Source organism: Echinops telfairi, unplaced genomic scaffold (genome assembly GCF_000313985.2).
Source record: "Echinops telfairi isolate 266 unplaced genomic scaffold, ASM31398v2 ScPeMD7_23;HRSCAF=83, whole genome shotgun sequence".
Classification (NCBI taxonomy): Eukaryota; Metazoa; Chordata; class Mammalia; order Afrosoricida; family Tenrecidae; genus Echinops; species Echinops telfairi.
In genome coordinates, this window is record NW_022103920.1 from 82224175 (window position 1) to 82241776 (window position 17602).

At 44.5% G+C, this 17602-nt stretch overlaps 1 protein-coding gene and 1 long non-coding RNA gene across 3 annotated transcripts in view; both read right to left on the bottom strand.

The window, feature by feature from the left end:
* Positions 1 to 46: 46 nt before the first annotated feature.
* Positions 47 to 1321, bottom strand: LOC123521560. Its single transcript, XR_006679984.1, has 2 exons — positions 1220 to 1321; positions 47 to 117 (listed from the first exon to the last, which is right to left on the bottom strand). It is a non-coding gene; the product is annotated as an uncharacterized LOC123521560 (long non-coding RNA).
* Positions 1322 to 11097: 9776 nt separating this feature from the next.
* CUNH7orf31 (chromosome unknown C7orf31 homolog) overlaps positions 11098 to 17602 on the bottom strand; it is a 57513-nt gene continuing 51008 nt past the window's right edge. For both annotated transcript variants that reach the window (XM_045288840.1, XM_004702726.2), the window contains 3 exons: positions 16757 to 16931; positions 16399 to 16490; positions 11098 to 13650 (listed from right to left, as the gene is read on the bottom strand). In XM_045288840.1, coding sequence (XP_045144775.1) covers positions 12838 to 13650; positions 16399 to 16490; positions 16757 to 16931 — 1080 coding nt within the window. In that variant the 3' untranslated portion in view covers positions 11098 to 12837. The remainder of the gene's footprint in view (positions 13651 to 16398; positions 16491 to 16756; positions 16932 to 17602) is intronic.

Here is a 17602-nt window from a genome sequence, read left to right on the forward strand (position 1 = left end):
ACAAACCATGGAGGTTTGGCCCAGTCTTGTGTTTGCCCCCCTTTTCCACAGTGTGGCACTGGGCACACTTCTGAACAAAAATTTTCTTGCCCTTCTCAGTATCAGCCATCGTGAATTCTGAAAAACAAAAACAAAAAACCCCCCAAAGCTCAAGTTAGTGATCTGTCCTTGAAATAAGAAAGGTAAGAGAAACCAATGATCGGTCTTAATTGCCAGCCACTATTCTATGGCCATTAACCATTTCAGAACGGAGGAATGGTTTCCTCTTTTGAATTTTGTCACCCAAACAGTCCTTTCAATCGCAGGTACTTTGAATGAAATGGAAGGAAACAGGCGGTGGGGGATGGGGATGTTGGGCCCTTAGGGTTGTTAAAATGTTAAGTCAGTTTGGTACAATTAGCCCATTGTGCTCCAAAGGCTTCTCTGGAGCACTAATTAACAGGATGAAGCCTGCACCTTTACATTCACTTACACAAGCCTCCAAACACAACTCAGAAGGAGAACCTCATTTCTCAGAGTGTAGGAGGCGTAAGGTTAAAGTCCAAATAAGTAAAAAAGGAACCTGGGTCAAAGTCCAGCATCAAGGATGAGGTCAAGGTCACAAAGTGCTACAACTCTGAGTAAATTCTTCCTCAAGCACAAGAATGCTAAACCATCAAAATCCCAACGGTTCAGGTCTAATTGTTGACTGATAGGTCACTGGGCGGTGGGGAGGGACCCCCACCCTTAGCTCTGGGACCCACGGGCGCATTCAAGAGGTCGCCTGATGGGGTCAAGGAGACGGATGGAAACTGCCTTTCCGGGCGTCTGGGCAGGAAAAGAGACCAGCCCGTACTTCCTGCTCTTTGCCGCACACTTCTCCGCGTCCTCCCTAGCCCGGGCCATCAGTTTAGTCGTCCCTCCGCTCCGACCATCTAAGGGCCGGCGTCTCAGCCGGGTCCACTTCCAACTGCCTCCAGGCCCTTCAAGGCTCCGGCTGAATCCCTGACTGTATCCCGAGGGGGTCTGGGGCCATCACACCCTGGCCCACTGGGCTCCGCCCGACCACGGCCCAGGGTCGTCACTCCCAGGCCTGCCAGCCTCGCGCGGACTCCACGCGGGAGACCCCCCGGGCGCGGGCCTGAAGCCTCCCACGCGACCCCCACCCACCCAGCGTTTAAGCGTGCGCCCCTAGCGGGCCCGCCTTTTCCCCGCCGAGGCTCCCGGGACCAGTGCTCACCACGCTCTCGTCGCGCGCCACTCGACCGTACCGTCCAGAGGCCGGATGTCCCGCTCTCTAAGTCCAAGGACACGCCGGCCCGCGCCTATGAACCGGCGTCGGTGCAACCAAGCTCGCTCCGCCCACCCGCGCCGCGGCGTGCGGTTCGACCGGCGGCTCCGCGGTGACGTCACCCGCGCCTCATTGGCTGCAGTCTTCCGGGCTCGCGTCCGCATCCTGCGCGCGCATGCAGGCTAGCAGAGTAGGTTGTAGCCCGAGGGTGCCCTTTCCTGCGGGGCTTCGCGTGCCCGGCTTTTACGACAGGCCAATGGACGCTGTAAGTCGAGGTTGTGCGGGAAGCGTGGACGTCCCCCTCCCGTCCCCCGTTCCCCCCCCCCCCCCCCCCGCTCCCCGGCTTGTGCGCATGCGTCTATGTTGGGCTTGGGTGGCGCTGAGTCTGGCGGTGTGGGATTCGGGGTGTCATTCCCCCAGCTCTTAGTTCTTGGGTGCTGACGTCATAGGCTTGGAGGATGACCTTTCGTCCTCGGTGGGAGTGCGCACTTGGACGTCTCCTGGCTACCACGCTTTCAGCTGGCGACCTTTACCCAGAGTCGGTCGCCCTACCGCCGCTGGCGCCAGCTGCACCCGAGAGTGAACCTGGAACCCTGAGTTAAAGATTTGGACCGGAGCCCGTGACCTTGTTCCTTTACATTTCCACCCTGTCAACTTTACGTCACCGTTTTCCACATCTCCCCTTGACTGGCCAACCATTCCCAGGCGGGGTTGGATGCTGTCTGCGGGACAGACAAGATCAGAGCTCTGAGCCCTCCACCTGCCGGCGGCTTTTTTGCCAGCCCGCTTCACCCAGTTTGTGCGCCGACAGAACGTGAAAGTCGCAGGCAGCGTCTAGGGGGAAATAAAAACGATTATGAGGGAAGGATTCTTGAGCCCTGGTGGTGCAGTGGTTCCAGCGCCTGGCTGCCAATATAGCCACCCAGCCACTAGTCGCTTCCAAGATTGACAGCCTTGGTAACCCTGTGGGGCAGTTTACTCGGTCTTACAGTCACCGTGAATCCGAGCGGGCTGGAGGGCTAAGGGGTTTCGTTTTGTTTTTTGGAGGATTCTTGGAAATTTGCATCCCTTCTAGATAAGGTGTGGTTAAAGTAAGCTAATGCACCGAAGGGCATATTTGGAAATGCAAGTTTAAGCCCTAGAAACTGGTTGCTTGTTGCCTGTGGATTCCAGTGCCTGGCTACACCCGTGTAAAAATCAAGAGTAGAACTGTGTTCTTTAGTTTTGTTTCTATTTTTCAGAGTTTTATTAGCACTTCATCCACATGTCGTACAATTCAATTGTATCAGGAAGAGTGGTACAACTGCAATTCTACAACATTTTCTTCCTTGTGGTCACTGTTGTTCATGTGATTATTGTTTTTCTCTAATTGTGGCAAAAATATACACAACAGAATATTCTCCAATTCCACAGTTTCTAGTTGTATAATTCAACATCATTGAGTATACTCTTCTTGTTGTACAACCATTATTGATATCCTTTTCCATTTATTCTACTATCATTGACATAAACTCAATGCCTCCACACAACTCTTTCCCCTTCACCTATGTATGGTAACCATTGGCCAAGTTTGGTTTCTATCTTCCTTTTTTTTTGGATACAGTATTCATATATAGTTAAATCTCTTTTAAAATGAGTTGTACAATCACATTCAGTTCTAGTGCTCCCTCCCCTTCCGCATTCATTGTTTGCTCCCCCAATCCTCTCACCCTCCCTTTCTCCTACCCACCACCCCCATATCACCTATAAACCATTGCATCAGTTATTAACTCACTCCATAGGGCAGTGAGTTTGGGTTTTGTTTTTTGAGAGTAATAACCATCCCTACATCTTTAATGGTGGGACTAACACCTGTCTCCTTTTGCCCTGCCCCCTTACACCGCCCACTGAGATGTAGTAGCCTAAAGATGATTTTTATTTGAAAGAGGATGCTCAAGGTAATTCTACTGGGCTCTTTCTCATTTCATGGATTAGCGAGCCAAAGCCAGGATTCTGCCAATTGCTGAGCATATCTGCCCCACTGACATGCTCAAGAGCCGGGAAAATAAGGGCAGCCTGAATCTGTGATCCCGATGGCTCCACTAAGCGGCAAACAGTAAAAGTAGCCAAGTTCCCCTGGCTGGTGGGCTGCTTCTTTCTCTTCCATTATTAGGGAATATCCTTGCCTGAGCTGTCATTCAATTTGGCAGCTTTAAAAACTAGTATATTGAAATCTGTCTATTCTCTGATTTCCATTGTTGCTATTGAGAACTCAGCCGCCCATCTAATAATTCTCATCAATCTCTTTCTCACTTTACTTTTTAAAAATCATTTTGTTGGGGGCTCTTACAGCTCTTACAACATTCTGTGCATCGATTGTATCAAGCATCTTTGTACATGTGTTGCCATCGTCATTTCCTAAACATGTACTTTGTTTGAGCCCTGGGCATCAGCTCCTCTTTTCCGCCCTCCTGTTCCCCTCATTTTCCTTTTAAGGTATTATCTTTGTCTTTAGTATTCTGCAGTCTCAGGATTATGGTTCTTGGCTCTGTGGATTGTCATCTGTGAAAATGGTGTAGGGGGTGTCTCTAGACCTCCTCATCTAACTTTTATTATCACTTAATAAAATGTAATCAACTTCATAAAGGGATCTGCTATGAAGAGCCACCCAGTTGTCAGATGCCTAAGTTAAAGTCACAACTCTGATGCCCTCTCCTTGGCAGTGTGGCTTACTTCCTGAATAAGTGGGTGCCCTGGGCTCATTTGCTTTTTTGTTGACTCTGTGTCTGGCGTTGACCTTTGTTGTTATCTATCTTCTTATTTTTGTTTTTACCCCTTAATCACTTGAGGATGTTACTCTGACTTCTAGTTTTCATTATTGCTATTCAGAAGTATGCTGTAAGTTTAATTGTACTTTTTAGTAGGCAATCTCATCTCTGAGTATGTTAAATGTCTGTACTCTTTTTTTGGGGGGAGCTTTGATTTGTCTTCAGGTGGATTTTTTTGCTTCTTCTGAATAGTCATTGTGTGCCCTCTATCGAGGATTTATTATGTGTCAGTACTGGAAATTTTTCAGATATTATATTTTCAAATATACAGTGAACCCTCGTTTATCGCGGTTAATCAGTTCTAGGCCCTACTGTGATAAATGAAATTCCACGAAGTAGGATTCCTTATTTGTAAATCAAATATTTTCGTAGTTAGAGCATAGAGGACATGAAAAAACACCCTTTAGTCACCATTACACTCATATTACCCAATTTATTAAACAAAAAAGGGAAAATACAGTAAAACATTTTGGACATTACAATTGTCATTTATTATTTATTATATTATTTATGGCATCTAGTTTACAGTATTACATATTTCACATACAGTCTTATTATACATAGTTCTTACAAATACTGTAATCAATAGCCTATGAAATGACTTAAGGGATGTACTCTACAGGTGGGTCGCCGTCTTTTTCCTCTGAAGGAGCGGGTGTAGGCAGTGGGTGCTGTTACGCAAAAACCGCGATAGAGTGAAGCCGCGGAAGTCGAAGCGCAAAGTGGCGAGGGTTCACTGTACTCTCTTCATAACTTTTTCATTTTATCTTCCTAGACCAGTGGTTCTCAACCTGTGGGTCGCGATCCCTTTGGGGATCAAATGACCCTTCCACAGGGGTCACCCGATTCATAACAGTAGCAAAATTAGAGTTATGAAGTAGCAACCAAAATAATTTTGTGGTTGAGTCACCACAACATGAGAAACTGTATTAAAGGGTCACAGGATTAGGAAGGTTGAGAACCACTGTCCTAGACCATTGGTCAGCAAACTTTGGAGATGAAAGAGCCAATCTTGCCTCTCACAACAATTTTAAAACTATTTGGGAGCCATAAATATATTTTTACAAGCAAATGAAATCACCATTATCTGAATAATGTATTTTAAACATTTAAAAATATACTTTTGGAGCCATTGCACATACCAAAAGAGCCAAATATGGCTCTCACGCCAAAGCCTGCAGACCTGTTCTAGACTATCACTTGGCTTTCAGTTTGTGGTACGTGGGGTCGTGTGTGTTGTGATTCTGGAAGCAATGCTACCAGTATTTCAAATATCAAATACGGTCACCATGGTGAGCAGGTGTCAGCGGAGCTTGCCGAGTAAGAACAGACTAGGAAGAAGGAGTCGGGCCCATTTCGGAGGCATCAGCCACTGCAATCGTTCTGAACAGCCAGGGAGCGCGATTAGACCCAGAGTGGGAGATGGGCTCCTCAGGTCGGAAGGCACTCAGAATAAGACTGCAGAAGAGCAGCTTCTTCAGAATAGAGTTGACCTTTAAGATGGAGATGGAGTCCAGCTGCGGCGACCCTCCTTTGCTGATGTGTTATGGAGAAGGAACTGGGAAACATCCATTATTAATTGGAACAGGGAATGTATGCATCTAGGAACACTGGGAGTTGTCAAAAATGAAATGGAAAAGATGAAGATTGACATCTTAGACCCTGAGATGAAATGAAAGGGGCTATTTTAAATCAGATAATCGTAGGTTTACTAAACTAGGAATGACGAACTCAAGTGGAACAGAGTTGCATTCATCATCAAAGAGGACATTGCAAGGTTTAGTTCGAAGTATGCAGGAGGGGCAGTGAATTCTTTAATGTGACTCTTCTAACCAGTGTCTCATTTTATTGGGGGCTCATAACATTCCATACATCAATTGTGTCAAACATGTTTGTACATATGTTTCTTTTTTTTTTAACATTTTATTAGGGGCTCATACAACTGTTATCCCAATCCATACACACATCAATTGTGTAAAGCGCATTTGTACATCGTTTCTCAAAACATTTTCTCTCCACTTAAACCCCCGACATTAGGTCCTCGGGGCTTATACAAGTCTTATCGCAATCCATACATACATCAATTGTGTAAAGCACATTTGTACATTCATTGCCCTCGTCATTCTCAAAACATTTGCTCTCCACCTAAGCCCCTGACATCAGCTCATTTTTCCCCTCCCTCATGAACCTTTTATAATTTATAAATTATTATTTTGTCATATCTTGCCCTGTCTGACGTCTCCCTTCACCCACTTTTCTGTGGTCCGTCCCCCAGGGAGGAGGTCACATGTAGATCCTTGTAATCGGTTCTCCCTTTCCAACCCACCCTCCCTCCACCCTCCCAGTATCACCACTCACACCACTGGTCCTGAAGGGATCATCTGCCCCGGATTCCCTGTGTTTCCAGTTCCTATCTGTACCAGTGTACAGCCTCTGGTCTAGCCAGATTTGTAAGGTAGAATTGGGATCATGATAGCCGGGGTGTGTGGGGGGGCATCATTAAAGAACTAGGGGACAGTTGTATGTTTCATCATTGCTACATCGTACCGACTGGCTCATCTCCTCCCTGAAACCCTTCTGTAAGGGGATCTCCAGTGGCCTACAAATGGGCTTTGGGTCTTCACTCCGCACTCCCGCCCTAATTCACTATGATATGATTTTTTGTTCTGATACCTGATAACTGATCCCTTCGACACCTCGTGATCACACAGGCTGGTGTGCTTCTTCCATGTGGGCCTTGTTGCTTCTGAGCTGGATGGCTGCTTGTTTACTCTAACCAAAGTCTCTTAACTCCCACCAAAAGACCTTCCCCTGCATGGGTCTGGTAAGAAGATGGGGAAGATACTGATAGGATTCCTGCACCTGTGACTAGGATTCCCTAGAGTGCCACCTTGATGAGTATAAAATGAGCCTTCCGAGAAGCAGCAGCAGGAGGAATCTCATTTCTAGCAAGAGCTGGTAGTGGAAGTGCTCTGGACCTGAGATCCCTGCACAGTGAATCCCCTGGATCCAGGTGACAGCTACACCATTAGAGCAGCAGCAGCAGAACCAGGAGCGGAGCAGAACCGTGGAACAGAGTGATGGACTTCCCAGCCCGTGGAGCAAGTTGCAGATTTTTGTGCATGAGGCTACCCTGCGGAGTGGGGTGCCTCAAACCCACTGAAGTGAAGCTGAGTATTTGGGCCAGAGGCTTACCAAAGAGGGGTGCCTCTGGGCACGCTACTCTGGGAACTGGGTTTGCTGATCCATGAAGCTTGAGCTGAATGCTTTTGCCTTGAGGCTTACAGCAGGGTGGTATGCCTCTCTGAGCATTTATTAGCAGACCTGAAACTTGGCAACATGTCCTGTTAAACAACTACCCTGAGCATTGCTCACTGCCATTACAATTTGTTAACTTCCTTAATAAGCCCTTTAATCATGAATTTTGTCTGTGAGGTTGTGTAGTCATCACAATGGATATTAGAATTCAGCGATCAAGTAGAGAAGTAGAGAATATTACAGCCTAGAATATTAAATCTGCACAACAATTACTTAAATTTATGCACCAACCACGAAAGTTAAAGAAGCACTCACTATGTGTGGCAAGAAATCTGGAAGACAGCTACCTGACCAACTGACTGGAAGAGGTCCAAATCTGTGCCTATTCCAAAGAAAGGCTACCCAACAGAATGTGAGAGCTATCAAACAATATCACATCAAAGTAAAATTTTGCTGAAGATAATTTAACAATGGTTGCAGCAGTACATGGACAAGCAGCTGGCAGAAATACAAGCTTGATTTGGAAGAGTGTGTGGAACCAGGGATATGATTGCTGACAACACATGGATTTGGCGGAAAGCAGAGACTACCAGAAAAATGGTTGTCTTTTCTTGACTATGCAAATATATTAGAATATGTAGGTCCTAACAGACTATGAATAACATTACAGTGAATAGGAATTCGAGAACACTTCATTGTGCTTCTGTGCAATCTGTAGGGATCAAAGGGAAGTCACTGAACAGAAGAGCATCCTGCATTGTGGGATCCAGCCTCACGACTGGATGGGTCCTAAGGCATGGTTGTATGATTGAGGGGTACATTAAAGAGACAGGAGACATGGCATTCAAGGGGTCACCCCTTCCAAAGAGACCAGACCAGAATGAGGCTGTAATTAAGATCTCAGGCATGTAAGCCACACAGGAAGGGGCTATATTAGGCATACACATAACACAGTGGTTCTCAACCTTCCTAATACCACGACCATTTCATACAGTCCCTCATGTTGTGGTGACTCCCCAGCCATAACATCATTGCAGTTGTTCCTTCATCACCGTCATTTTGCTACTGTTATGAATTGGGCGACCCCTGTGAAAGGGTCATTTGACCCCCAAAGGGGTCGTGACCCATAGGTTGAGAACCGCTGACATAATAGGAGTGAGGCAGAACTAGGCATATAGATGCGAAAGGAAGGGGAGGTACTAGAAGCACACACGTGACAGGAAGGCACCTTGGGTGTCTTTGAGCTCTCCTCCAGGGGAACACTCTATGATCCCTATCAGAAGGGAGTGGGCCCTACTTAGGGTGGGATAGACAATAGGATCTGACTGCTCTGCATGGCAGAAAACCTTCAGGCAAGTAGCCTTCAAGCAGTTAACCTTCAAGGGTATGTAGTAGCAACCACGGGCTTGTAGGCACCTTAAGATTGGCGTTATTGGGTGGGTAGGTGGGGGAATCTTGGGGAATAACTTTTACTTAGGAGAATGTGACTGGAACACATCTCCAACCCACAAACCCTCATTTTTTCCCCTCCCTCCCCTACCCTGGAAGAAGTATTAAAAAGCAGAGATGTTACTTTGAGGACGACTAAGGTGCTCCTGCCCCAACCTGTACTATTTTCAATCGCCTTATATGAACATAAGAAAGACTGCAAAAGCATTGATGTCTTTGAATTATGGTGTTGGTGATGCATATCGAGACTACTGTGAACTGCCAGAATAACACATCTGTCAGGGGGAAGGTCAGCTGGAGTGCTCCTGGGAGGGAGGATGAGAAGACTTCGTGTCATACACTTTGGACCTCAGTTCCTGGGAAAGACATCATGCTTTGTCAAGAGGGTGAGTGCGGGAGAGGACCACCCTTGGAACAGGTTGACACAGTGACTGCAACCGTGGGCTCACCCTAACAATTGGGAGCATGGCACAAGACCGGGCAACATTTCATTCAGGTGACATAGGGTCCCGCATGCGGGAGCCGACTGCCACTCTAAATAGGTCTATGTTAGAGTCCTATAAGTCTTTCCTTTTGTGTATTCTACCACTTTGTCTCTATATTATGTATGGATAATTCACTCAACTCTATATTCTGCTTCATTAATTTTTCCTTCAGAGGGGTCTTTTTAAGGTTTGTTTTAAACGTTTATGTTGTAGTGTACCCTTTGAGTTTTTACTGTGGGCTGAGTGGCCATATTTCATACATAATAAAAAGCAACGCATCCACAAACTAATGTAAGCACTGAAGTAGCATTAACATATTTTCTCTGCTTATAACAGGCAAAGAGACTATTCTCCCAGATCCTTTCCTTCTAAGAGTATTTCCTTGGAAATATACTTTTCTTGCCTTTTGAATTGCTTCATCCCTTTTGAAATGTAAGCAGCTAGGAAGACAAAGCTCTGCTTTCTGGAGCTCGGCATACGTGTAGCCATGTGCTTCTCAGTGAGATAAAACAAGTTTTACTGTTCTTTTTGGATGTTGAAAATTATTTTCAAAAACAAGAACCCAGCTGATGGTGCCCAGCTATCAAAAGATATAGCGTCTGGGGTCTTAAAGGGTTGAGGGTAAACAAGCAGCCATCTAGCTCAGAAGCAACAAAGTCCACATGGAAGAAGCACACCAGCCTTTGTGATCATGAGGTGTCGAAGGGATCAGGGATCAGGCATCATCAGAACAAAAAACATCATATCATTGTGAATGAAGGGGAGTGCTGGGTAGAGACCCAAAGCCCATCTGTAGGCAATTGGACATCCCCTTACAGAAGGGTCTTGGGGAGGAGACGAGGCAGTCAGGGTGTGATGTAGCAACAAGGAAAAATACAACTTTCCTCTAGTTCCTAAATCCTTCTGCCCCCCTCACCCCCACTATCATGATCCCAATTCTACCTTACAAATCTGGCTAGACCAGAGGATGTACACTGGTAAAGATAGGAACTGGAAACACAGGGAATCCAGGGCGGATGATCCCTTCAGGACCAGTGGTGCGAGTGGCAATACCGGCAGGGTGGAGGGAAGGTGGGGTGGAAAGGAGGAACCGATGACAAGGATCTACATATGACCTCCTCCCTGGGGGACGGACAGCAGAAAAGTGGGTGAAGAGAGACACTGGACAGTGCAAGATATGACAAAATAATTTATAAATTATCAAAGGTTCATGAGGGTGGGGGGAGCAGAGAGGAAAGGGAAAAATGAACTGATGCCAGGGGCTTAAGTGGAGAGCAAATGTTTTGAGAATGATGAGGGCAATGAATGTACAAATGTGCTTTACACAATTGATGTATGTATGGATTGTGATAAGAGTTGTACGAGCCCCTAATAAAATGATAAAAAAAAAAAAGAACCCAGTTCTTATTTTGAATTTAGGGTGAAGGAAGGTGAAAAACAAAATACTCCACCAAGAGGGATCAGGTCACAAATGGACTATCAAATCTTCCAATGGAAAAGAGCATGTTGTAAATGCAAATCACAAGCAACAATTATGCTGCCTATTGGGAGATACTACTAATCTTAAAGTTTTGTATTATATGCTAGCTAGAAATAGTGTATATGAAATCATTATAATCCACTTAGCTGTATAAATTGAGAGTTCATTCTTGCTTCAGTCTCTTAGCAGCTACCCATGTGCTGGTATTCAGTTGTACCTTTTAAGTAATAAATGAGCTTCCTGTCATTCCACATTGATGACTAGGTCTTTCTGTTGGTCGGATTTTTATGTCCCCTACTAAACACCCCCTCCCCCTACCGCCCCGGGTCAAACCTGTTACTTTGAGTTAATTCCGACTCATGGTCAGAACAAAATGTTTCCAGTGTGTTTTACTCAATGACTGCTTCACAATCCCCACTCTCCACCTCCGTTTCCAAATTCACTTCTGGGAGCTCTGCAATTTAGCTGCAGAGCTGGCTACCAACACACGCTTCTGGCCTTCCCATAGCACAGGCATGGAACACCACCTTTTCTGGGTTCCTCTGGCCAGCTCTCACCTTGAAGTCGTAAGGGGAGGGGTCTGTCGACTATCGCAGTGTTCTGAGGGGCTGTAGGCTTGACAGGGACAACAGTGTCCACCACAGGGATTATACCTAGCTGGATAATTCAGTCCTTCTTGAAGAGTAACTTATACAAATAGCTAGTCATGTACTGAGCACTTGTTATATTCTAGGTATTGAACTAAGTTCTTTAGCCTTATTTCATCCTCACAATAGTGCTCTGAACCGATCCATCATCGTTCCCATTTTACGTAACTTATCTGCACCACATTAAGTAATGTCAAAAGCAGTGTTCCTCCTAGGATTGTCTGGCTCTCAAAAGGAACTTAAAACCATTCTGCTTATGTTCCCTTCTGAATTACCAAGAGTTTCAATATTGGAAGGAAAAAATATAATAAAATCCTTTGCTCATTTCTTTCTCTCTTAGCATCCTCCATGGTGTGGTGTGGACATTTGATTTTATGCTTATCTCATACCTCAAATCCTGCTATCTTGCTGAATTCAATTTTAATTGAGGGTTTCTTTGGTATGAGTGTGTGTGTGTGTGTGTGTGCAGCAACAAAAGTCCAAGGGAAGTCCTATGACTACACAATTGCTCCAGCACCAACTACCTGACAAGCACTGATTTCCCACAGATTAGATTTTACAACTTTCATTTGTGTAGTTTATTGTTGATATCACTTGAATGGATAAGAAACATTGTATTAAACATGATGAAAGAGTCAGAATTGTACCTCCTAAACTGCATCTGGAGTTCTGGTAACATTTACATATTGTTAATTAGATAGCATTTACTGTTTAACACACCCATTTTGTCATAATGAAGTATAATTTTATTGCTATATAAACTTGCAGAGTACTTTAATAAGAAATATTAAGTAGGTTAATTTGTTGAGTCAGATGTTTATGAATGCGTGTGTTTCATAAAGGCTGTGAAGAAGAAAATACTGTATTGGCTCATGAAGGCTTCACAGACTTTACACACACACACACAATATGTATATAGAACATTTCCTCCTTTCAGGCAAAGTATTCGAGGAAAGATACTTTCTCTTTTGCCATGTAATCCTTTTGCGATTAATTTGTAAGAAATGATCTGAGAGATTCTGTACACCTTTTACCCAGCTGTCTACAAAGTCAGCATCTTGCCTTCGCATGGTACAATACCATAACCAGGGCACTGAAGGCTCCCCCATTTCAGTTTGTACAACAATGATGATGTCGGCTTTGTTGCACACATCACTTTTCATGGTTTTGAAAAATTTCTTTGGAGTATAATTTGAAAATGAGATTAAAGACAATATCTTTTCTAGTTCTAACATTTTATTGCCAGATTGTTAAACTTTTTAAGAAGTTGGAACACCACCTTTTCTGGGTTCCTCTGGCCAGCTCTTACCTTAAATTCCTGAAAACATAAAGTTCATTAACAAGGGCGTTATGTCTTATCTTTAAGGCGAGTTGGGAGTTCTGTTGTACTTTTTTTTCTTTTTTTGCAAGAGGACGGGCGTGGAGGGGATGCACGAACATCTTAATTGTAGAAATAATAGGAGTTATGGCCATAGAATTGGTGCTTCATCCCTGAGTGCTCCTTATCCCTGAGGTCCTTAGGGTCATCTATAATGGACTTATGGAAACGCTTTCGCACACCAGATTTTGAAAAAGAGTTCTTAAGGTCCAGCAGGTTGGTCTGTGGCTTGGCCACTCCAGTTCTAGGAATCCAACCTAGCATAGGTCGTGACTCTTCCTCGTTTTCCACGTCCCAGGCCAACTGATGTTCTTCTGGCTTGCCGCAAAACTGTTCTACTGTGAAAGTTTCTGTGCCTTGTTTATTTTGTAAAAGGCCAGGTTTCCTAAGGTCATCAGGTTCTTGACACATAGTATATTGGTCAGATTTAAAATGCTCATAGTGAATATAATTGTTTGCCTTCGAGTAAGGCATAGGTTGGGGTCTTAATGCCAACTGTCTCAAATACAAATCTTCTGTCTTTTTAGTGTCTGTGATTTTTGGAAATGACTTTATGTCATAAAGGTTGGTCGGCTCTTTTGTTGTGTAACAAGATGGAAGTGTGTAGGTCGATAGCAAGTTTTGCTCTTTGATCTTCTCCTGAAGGTCTCGGTCCTTATAGGTCACACCACCCCGTGTGTTATTATTAAGTGCCCTCATTTCTTCAGAACTGGGTATGAAGGTGTGGAAAGTGCACAAAACTGTCGGGGTGCAGTCTGGGCAGGCAGGTGGCTTTTCCTGGACAGTAGCCTCCAGAGGACGTTGGTTATTAATCAGCCGGGCAATGCGTCCTTCCAAGGGTCTGACAGGTTTTAGGACAGGATGGGATTTTTCTTGCTGTAGTGGCGGGATAAGAAGGAAAGCAATGATTACATTTGGCATTTTGAGGATGTTGTTACAAATGTAAAAGCCATCCATACCCATTTGCACTGAGTGAACAGGACTGAGCACAGGCATCCACATTGCACTGTTCTATGTTATTTACTTAAATATTATTCATAGTTGGGTGATAATAACCAGGGTTTATCATCTCTACTGGTTTTTGCTAAGCTGGAAACGGCAAAGCTTTAATCTATCTGTAGAGTATCTCCCTTTATGTAGGAACTTGTTGCTTTCAAACTTCCAAAGATATAAAAATAATCACTGGAAGAAAACTTCTACCCACCACCAACTGATGCTAAAAGTACAGTTATTTAAATCTTTTCCAAAGCCTTTTTTAGTAGGCCAAAGCAGGGGCTTGCAAAGCTTAGCTGAATTAGAATCACCATTGAGGTCGACAGAAAATGAGATTCCTAGGCCTGACTCTTGGAGATCACAAGGTGTGCAGTGGGGTTGAGGAAGCTGCATATTAAAGAAGTGGCCCAGGTGGTGCTGAGACAGGTGATGGATGTGCTTGCTGTAATTTGAGAAACATTGGTCTGGGTGAAGTTGGTCCTGCCTGTACTTCTTTTTGAGGTGTTTTATAGACATTGTTCCTCAGATCTGGGAACCCCCAAACCAGTGGATACATTCAAAATGCTATGAATACAGATGTCTTACAGGGGGAGGAGAAGAGGAGTATCTGGGCAGGGGCATAAGGGAACGTTCTGGAATGATATTTCTATGTCTTGACAGGAGTTTAGGTTGCAATGTTGTGTGCATTTACCAAAACTATGGGAATGCACATGTAGGATATGTGCAAATTCACTGAATGTAAAGTTTACCTTCAAAGAAAAGACTTCAACCAAATCTTAAACTGATTAATAGCATGCATGCTGAATGTTTATGAGCGAAGTATAACTAATGCCTGCAATTTACTCTGAAACACATAAAAGTGATAGCGTGGATTGAAAGCTGGATAGAAGGACGGAAAGAGGGATGGATCATGTGACAAACCCACTGCCAGCGAGTGGGCTCTGACTTACGGCAACCCTTCAGGAGGAGCAGAACTGGTCCGTAGGGTTTCCACGGCTAGAAATCTCTATGGAAACAGACTGCCAGATCTTTCCCCCATGGAGCGATTGGTGGGATCTGAACCCCTGACACTTTTTATTTTAGCAGCAGCGGAGTGCTATAACCACTGCACCAATGAGAACCACAGAGGAAAAAATGTTAATAGGTAGAATTAAAGTGGTGGGTGTAACTATGCACTTATTCTAACTTTTTATATGTTTGAAAGTTTTGTAATAGTTTTAATAATAAATAACACTTAAAAAATCTAAGCAGGAATGAATGTCTGGTGATAATGGAATTGACCACAGAGACAGTAAAAATGAAAGCGGAGAGAAAATAATAACCATAGTTGTGAACAGACTTACAATGAAGCAGACTTAGGAATACCCGTCACGGTTCTAATCTGTAGTTGGAGGAATCTCTCTACTGAATTATTGAGGAATTTGTTGTGACCTTTAGCTAATTGGGTTTGGGTAGAAGTTACGAAGGAGACACCTGGCTCTTTGAGATGCTTTATGAAGTCTGCTAGACATTAAGATGGAGAGGGCTTATCAAACCCTGCTCTGATGGTATCTCTTGAAGCAAGAAGCAGCTTCTGTTCCTTCCCTTTGTCCTACTACCCACAACATTTCCATCTGCTCCCCAGTGTCTGACACTCACGTTCCAGCCAAACCCACAGGATTTACTGAAACTCTTTCTTGTACATCAAACTATTTGAGGTATAGTCTAGCTTATCAATCTTTCACTGTTGATTTACTCCAACTATAATCTTACACCTTCGTGGCCAGCATCCTTTGTATAACCGCACATGTATTTCTTTGTTTTGTTTTTTAAAAAGATAAAGCGGCTTCCTGAGTAGCTAGAGCCTTCGTGGCCCAATCTGTGGACAAAGGACAGCTCACTGACCACACCAGACAATGTCAGCGTGTGCATATCAGATTTCATAGCTTTACCGGTACTTGGTGCAAGTGAAAAATAAAGAAAACAAAACACTCCCCAGAGGATGATAAGGCCCAGTCTCTATGGGAGTAGACAGCCACATCTTTCCCTGCAGAGCAACTGTGGGTTCGAACCACCGATCTGGAGTTGAGCAGCTCAATGTGTAACCCATGACACCACCTGAGCTCCTCCTTTCCCTTAAAGGGCTCCATCATTGCATTCTGGCCAGTTCATATATAATCCGTTAAGAAATACCTATTGCTATTGGCAGAGCATGTATTGGCTTTTGGTGGTAATTCAGCCAACTCTCGATTATAGTGGATCTCAGAGGAAGGCTCACCCCTTCAGAAGCTATGACAATGCACAAGATATACAAATAGGCAAAGATTCAGAAAAGTTCTTCAGAATCCCCCGAGTTAAACTGACAAATGTGGTTCTTTTGAAAACCAGGTCCCTTTACCGAGCGTGACGAGGAGCATTTCGGGAAAGCAGCACCCTGCGGAGGAGAAGGCGGCACACTTCTTGCTCTGCCAAACAGCGGGCACAGGTAAGGAAACCAGTGCAAAGCACTTCAGGGCTGACCTCTGCCAGCAGCACAAATGTCCCCTCTCTAGCTCGGTCGCCAGTATCAGGAATCAAGTAAAAGCAGATTAGGTGCGCAGCAGCTGGGCCCTTTTCCTCTTAGACAACCGAGAGTCGACCCCAGTTACTTACAGGCTCCGGGTCAAAGCCGATCTGGCCCGTTAACTTGGCGACCTCCTTTTCATGGTAATCATCCAGTTCAAGGGGGTCCATGGGCCCCAGACCTGAACGGAAACATGATGACTTATTACTTTCTTAGTGGAAAGGAGAGTGGCATTTAAATCACCCTTAGAAGGAAAACATCCCCATCCCCTTTGTAGTATAATGCGAACCACTGAAATGAAGACCCACCCTACCTCCCCGCTGCCCACCCACCCAGAGAAATGTGGAACAGACTGGGAAGTCGGGAGGAGCGTCAGAGGACAGCTGAGAACAGCACGTGAAAGGGCTCAAGTTTGGGTTTTCTGTTCACCGTAAAGTAAAGCCCTACCTGTGAAATCACGGGTGTACGAAGTGACCCAGTGGGACCTCTCAAGGTTCCGTTGTATGTTGGCTTCTTTCAGAGAGTTGATAGGATCCCACAGACTTAAAGACGTGTTGGGAGCATATGTTTTAGGCGGTTTGGGGTAGAACACTGGCCTATTTTTTTCAGCACATCTAGGAATCTAGATATGAATATAAAGATTATTGCGATTAATGATACTTAATAGGATAAAGGCCTACAAATGATCTCAGTAGGGAAAGGGGACAAAGGAAATTCAGGCTGGAGTCAAATGTTTCTTTCTTCATTAATTGCAAACATGCTGCCAACTGTCACCATGCATAGAGTTAAACACAGTATTTAAATCTCAGAAACAACCAAGTCTTTTCTAGGGGTATTTTGCCTTAGCAGGGATGTATGTAGGAAATGTATGACGTCCGTGGGATTTTACTAGCAATACGAAGGACTCCAAGGCGCTCCTCTGGACGAGGCTACCTAAAATTACGTATCTCCTACTTCTCCTACCTTGTTAGAAATGACAGCTTTTGAGCCAGGCTCAGTATATATTTTTATTTTTATTCCATCATCCAGGAAATGGCCAGCCTTAAGGTTAGGACATGCTGGGACAATGATGGAAAGGTTGGCAATGAGGACTAGTGAGGATATTTAGCAAGAGAGTATTTGTCTACAAAAGCACTGTTGGGGCATGCATATTATAGCACATTCTGGTCTCACAGAACTTGTCATTTAGTTAAGGAGATCTGAAATACAGGTGGAAATTAGCGGTTGTAGTAAGTAAGCGTTGTAGACAGCCAGGAGACGGGGGAAACTGCTGTTGCCTAACAATGCCTCATA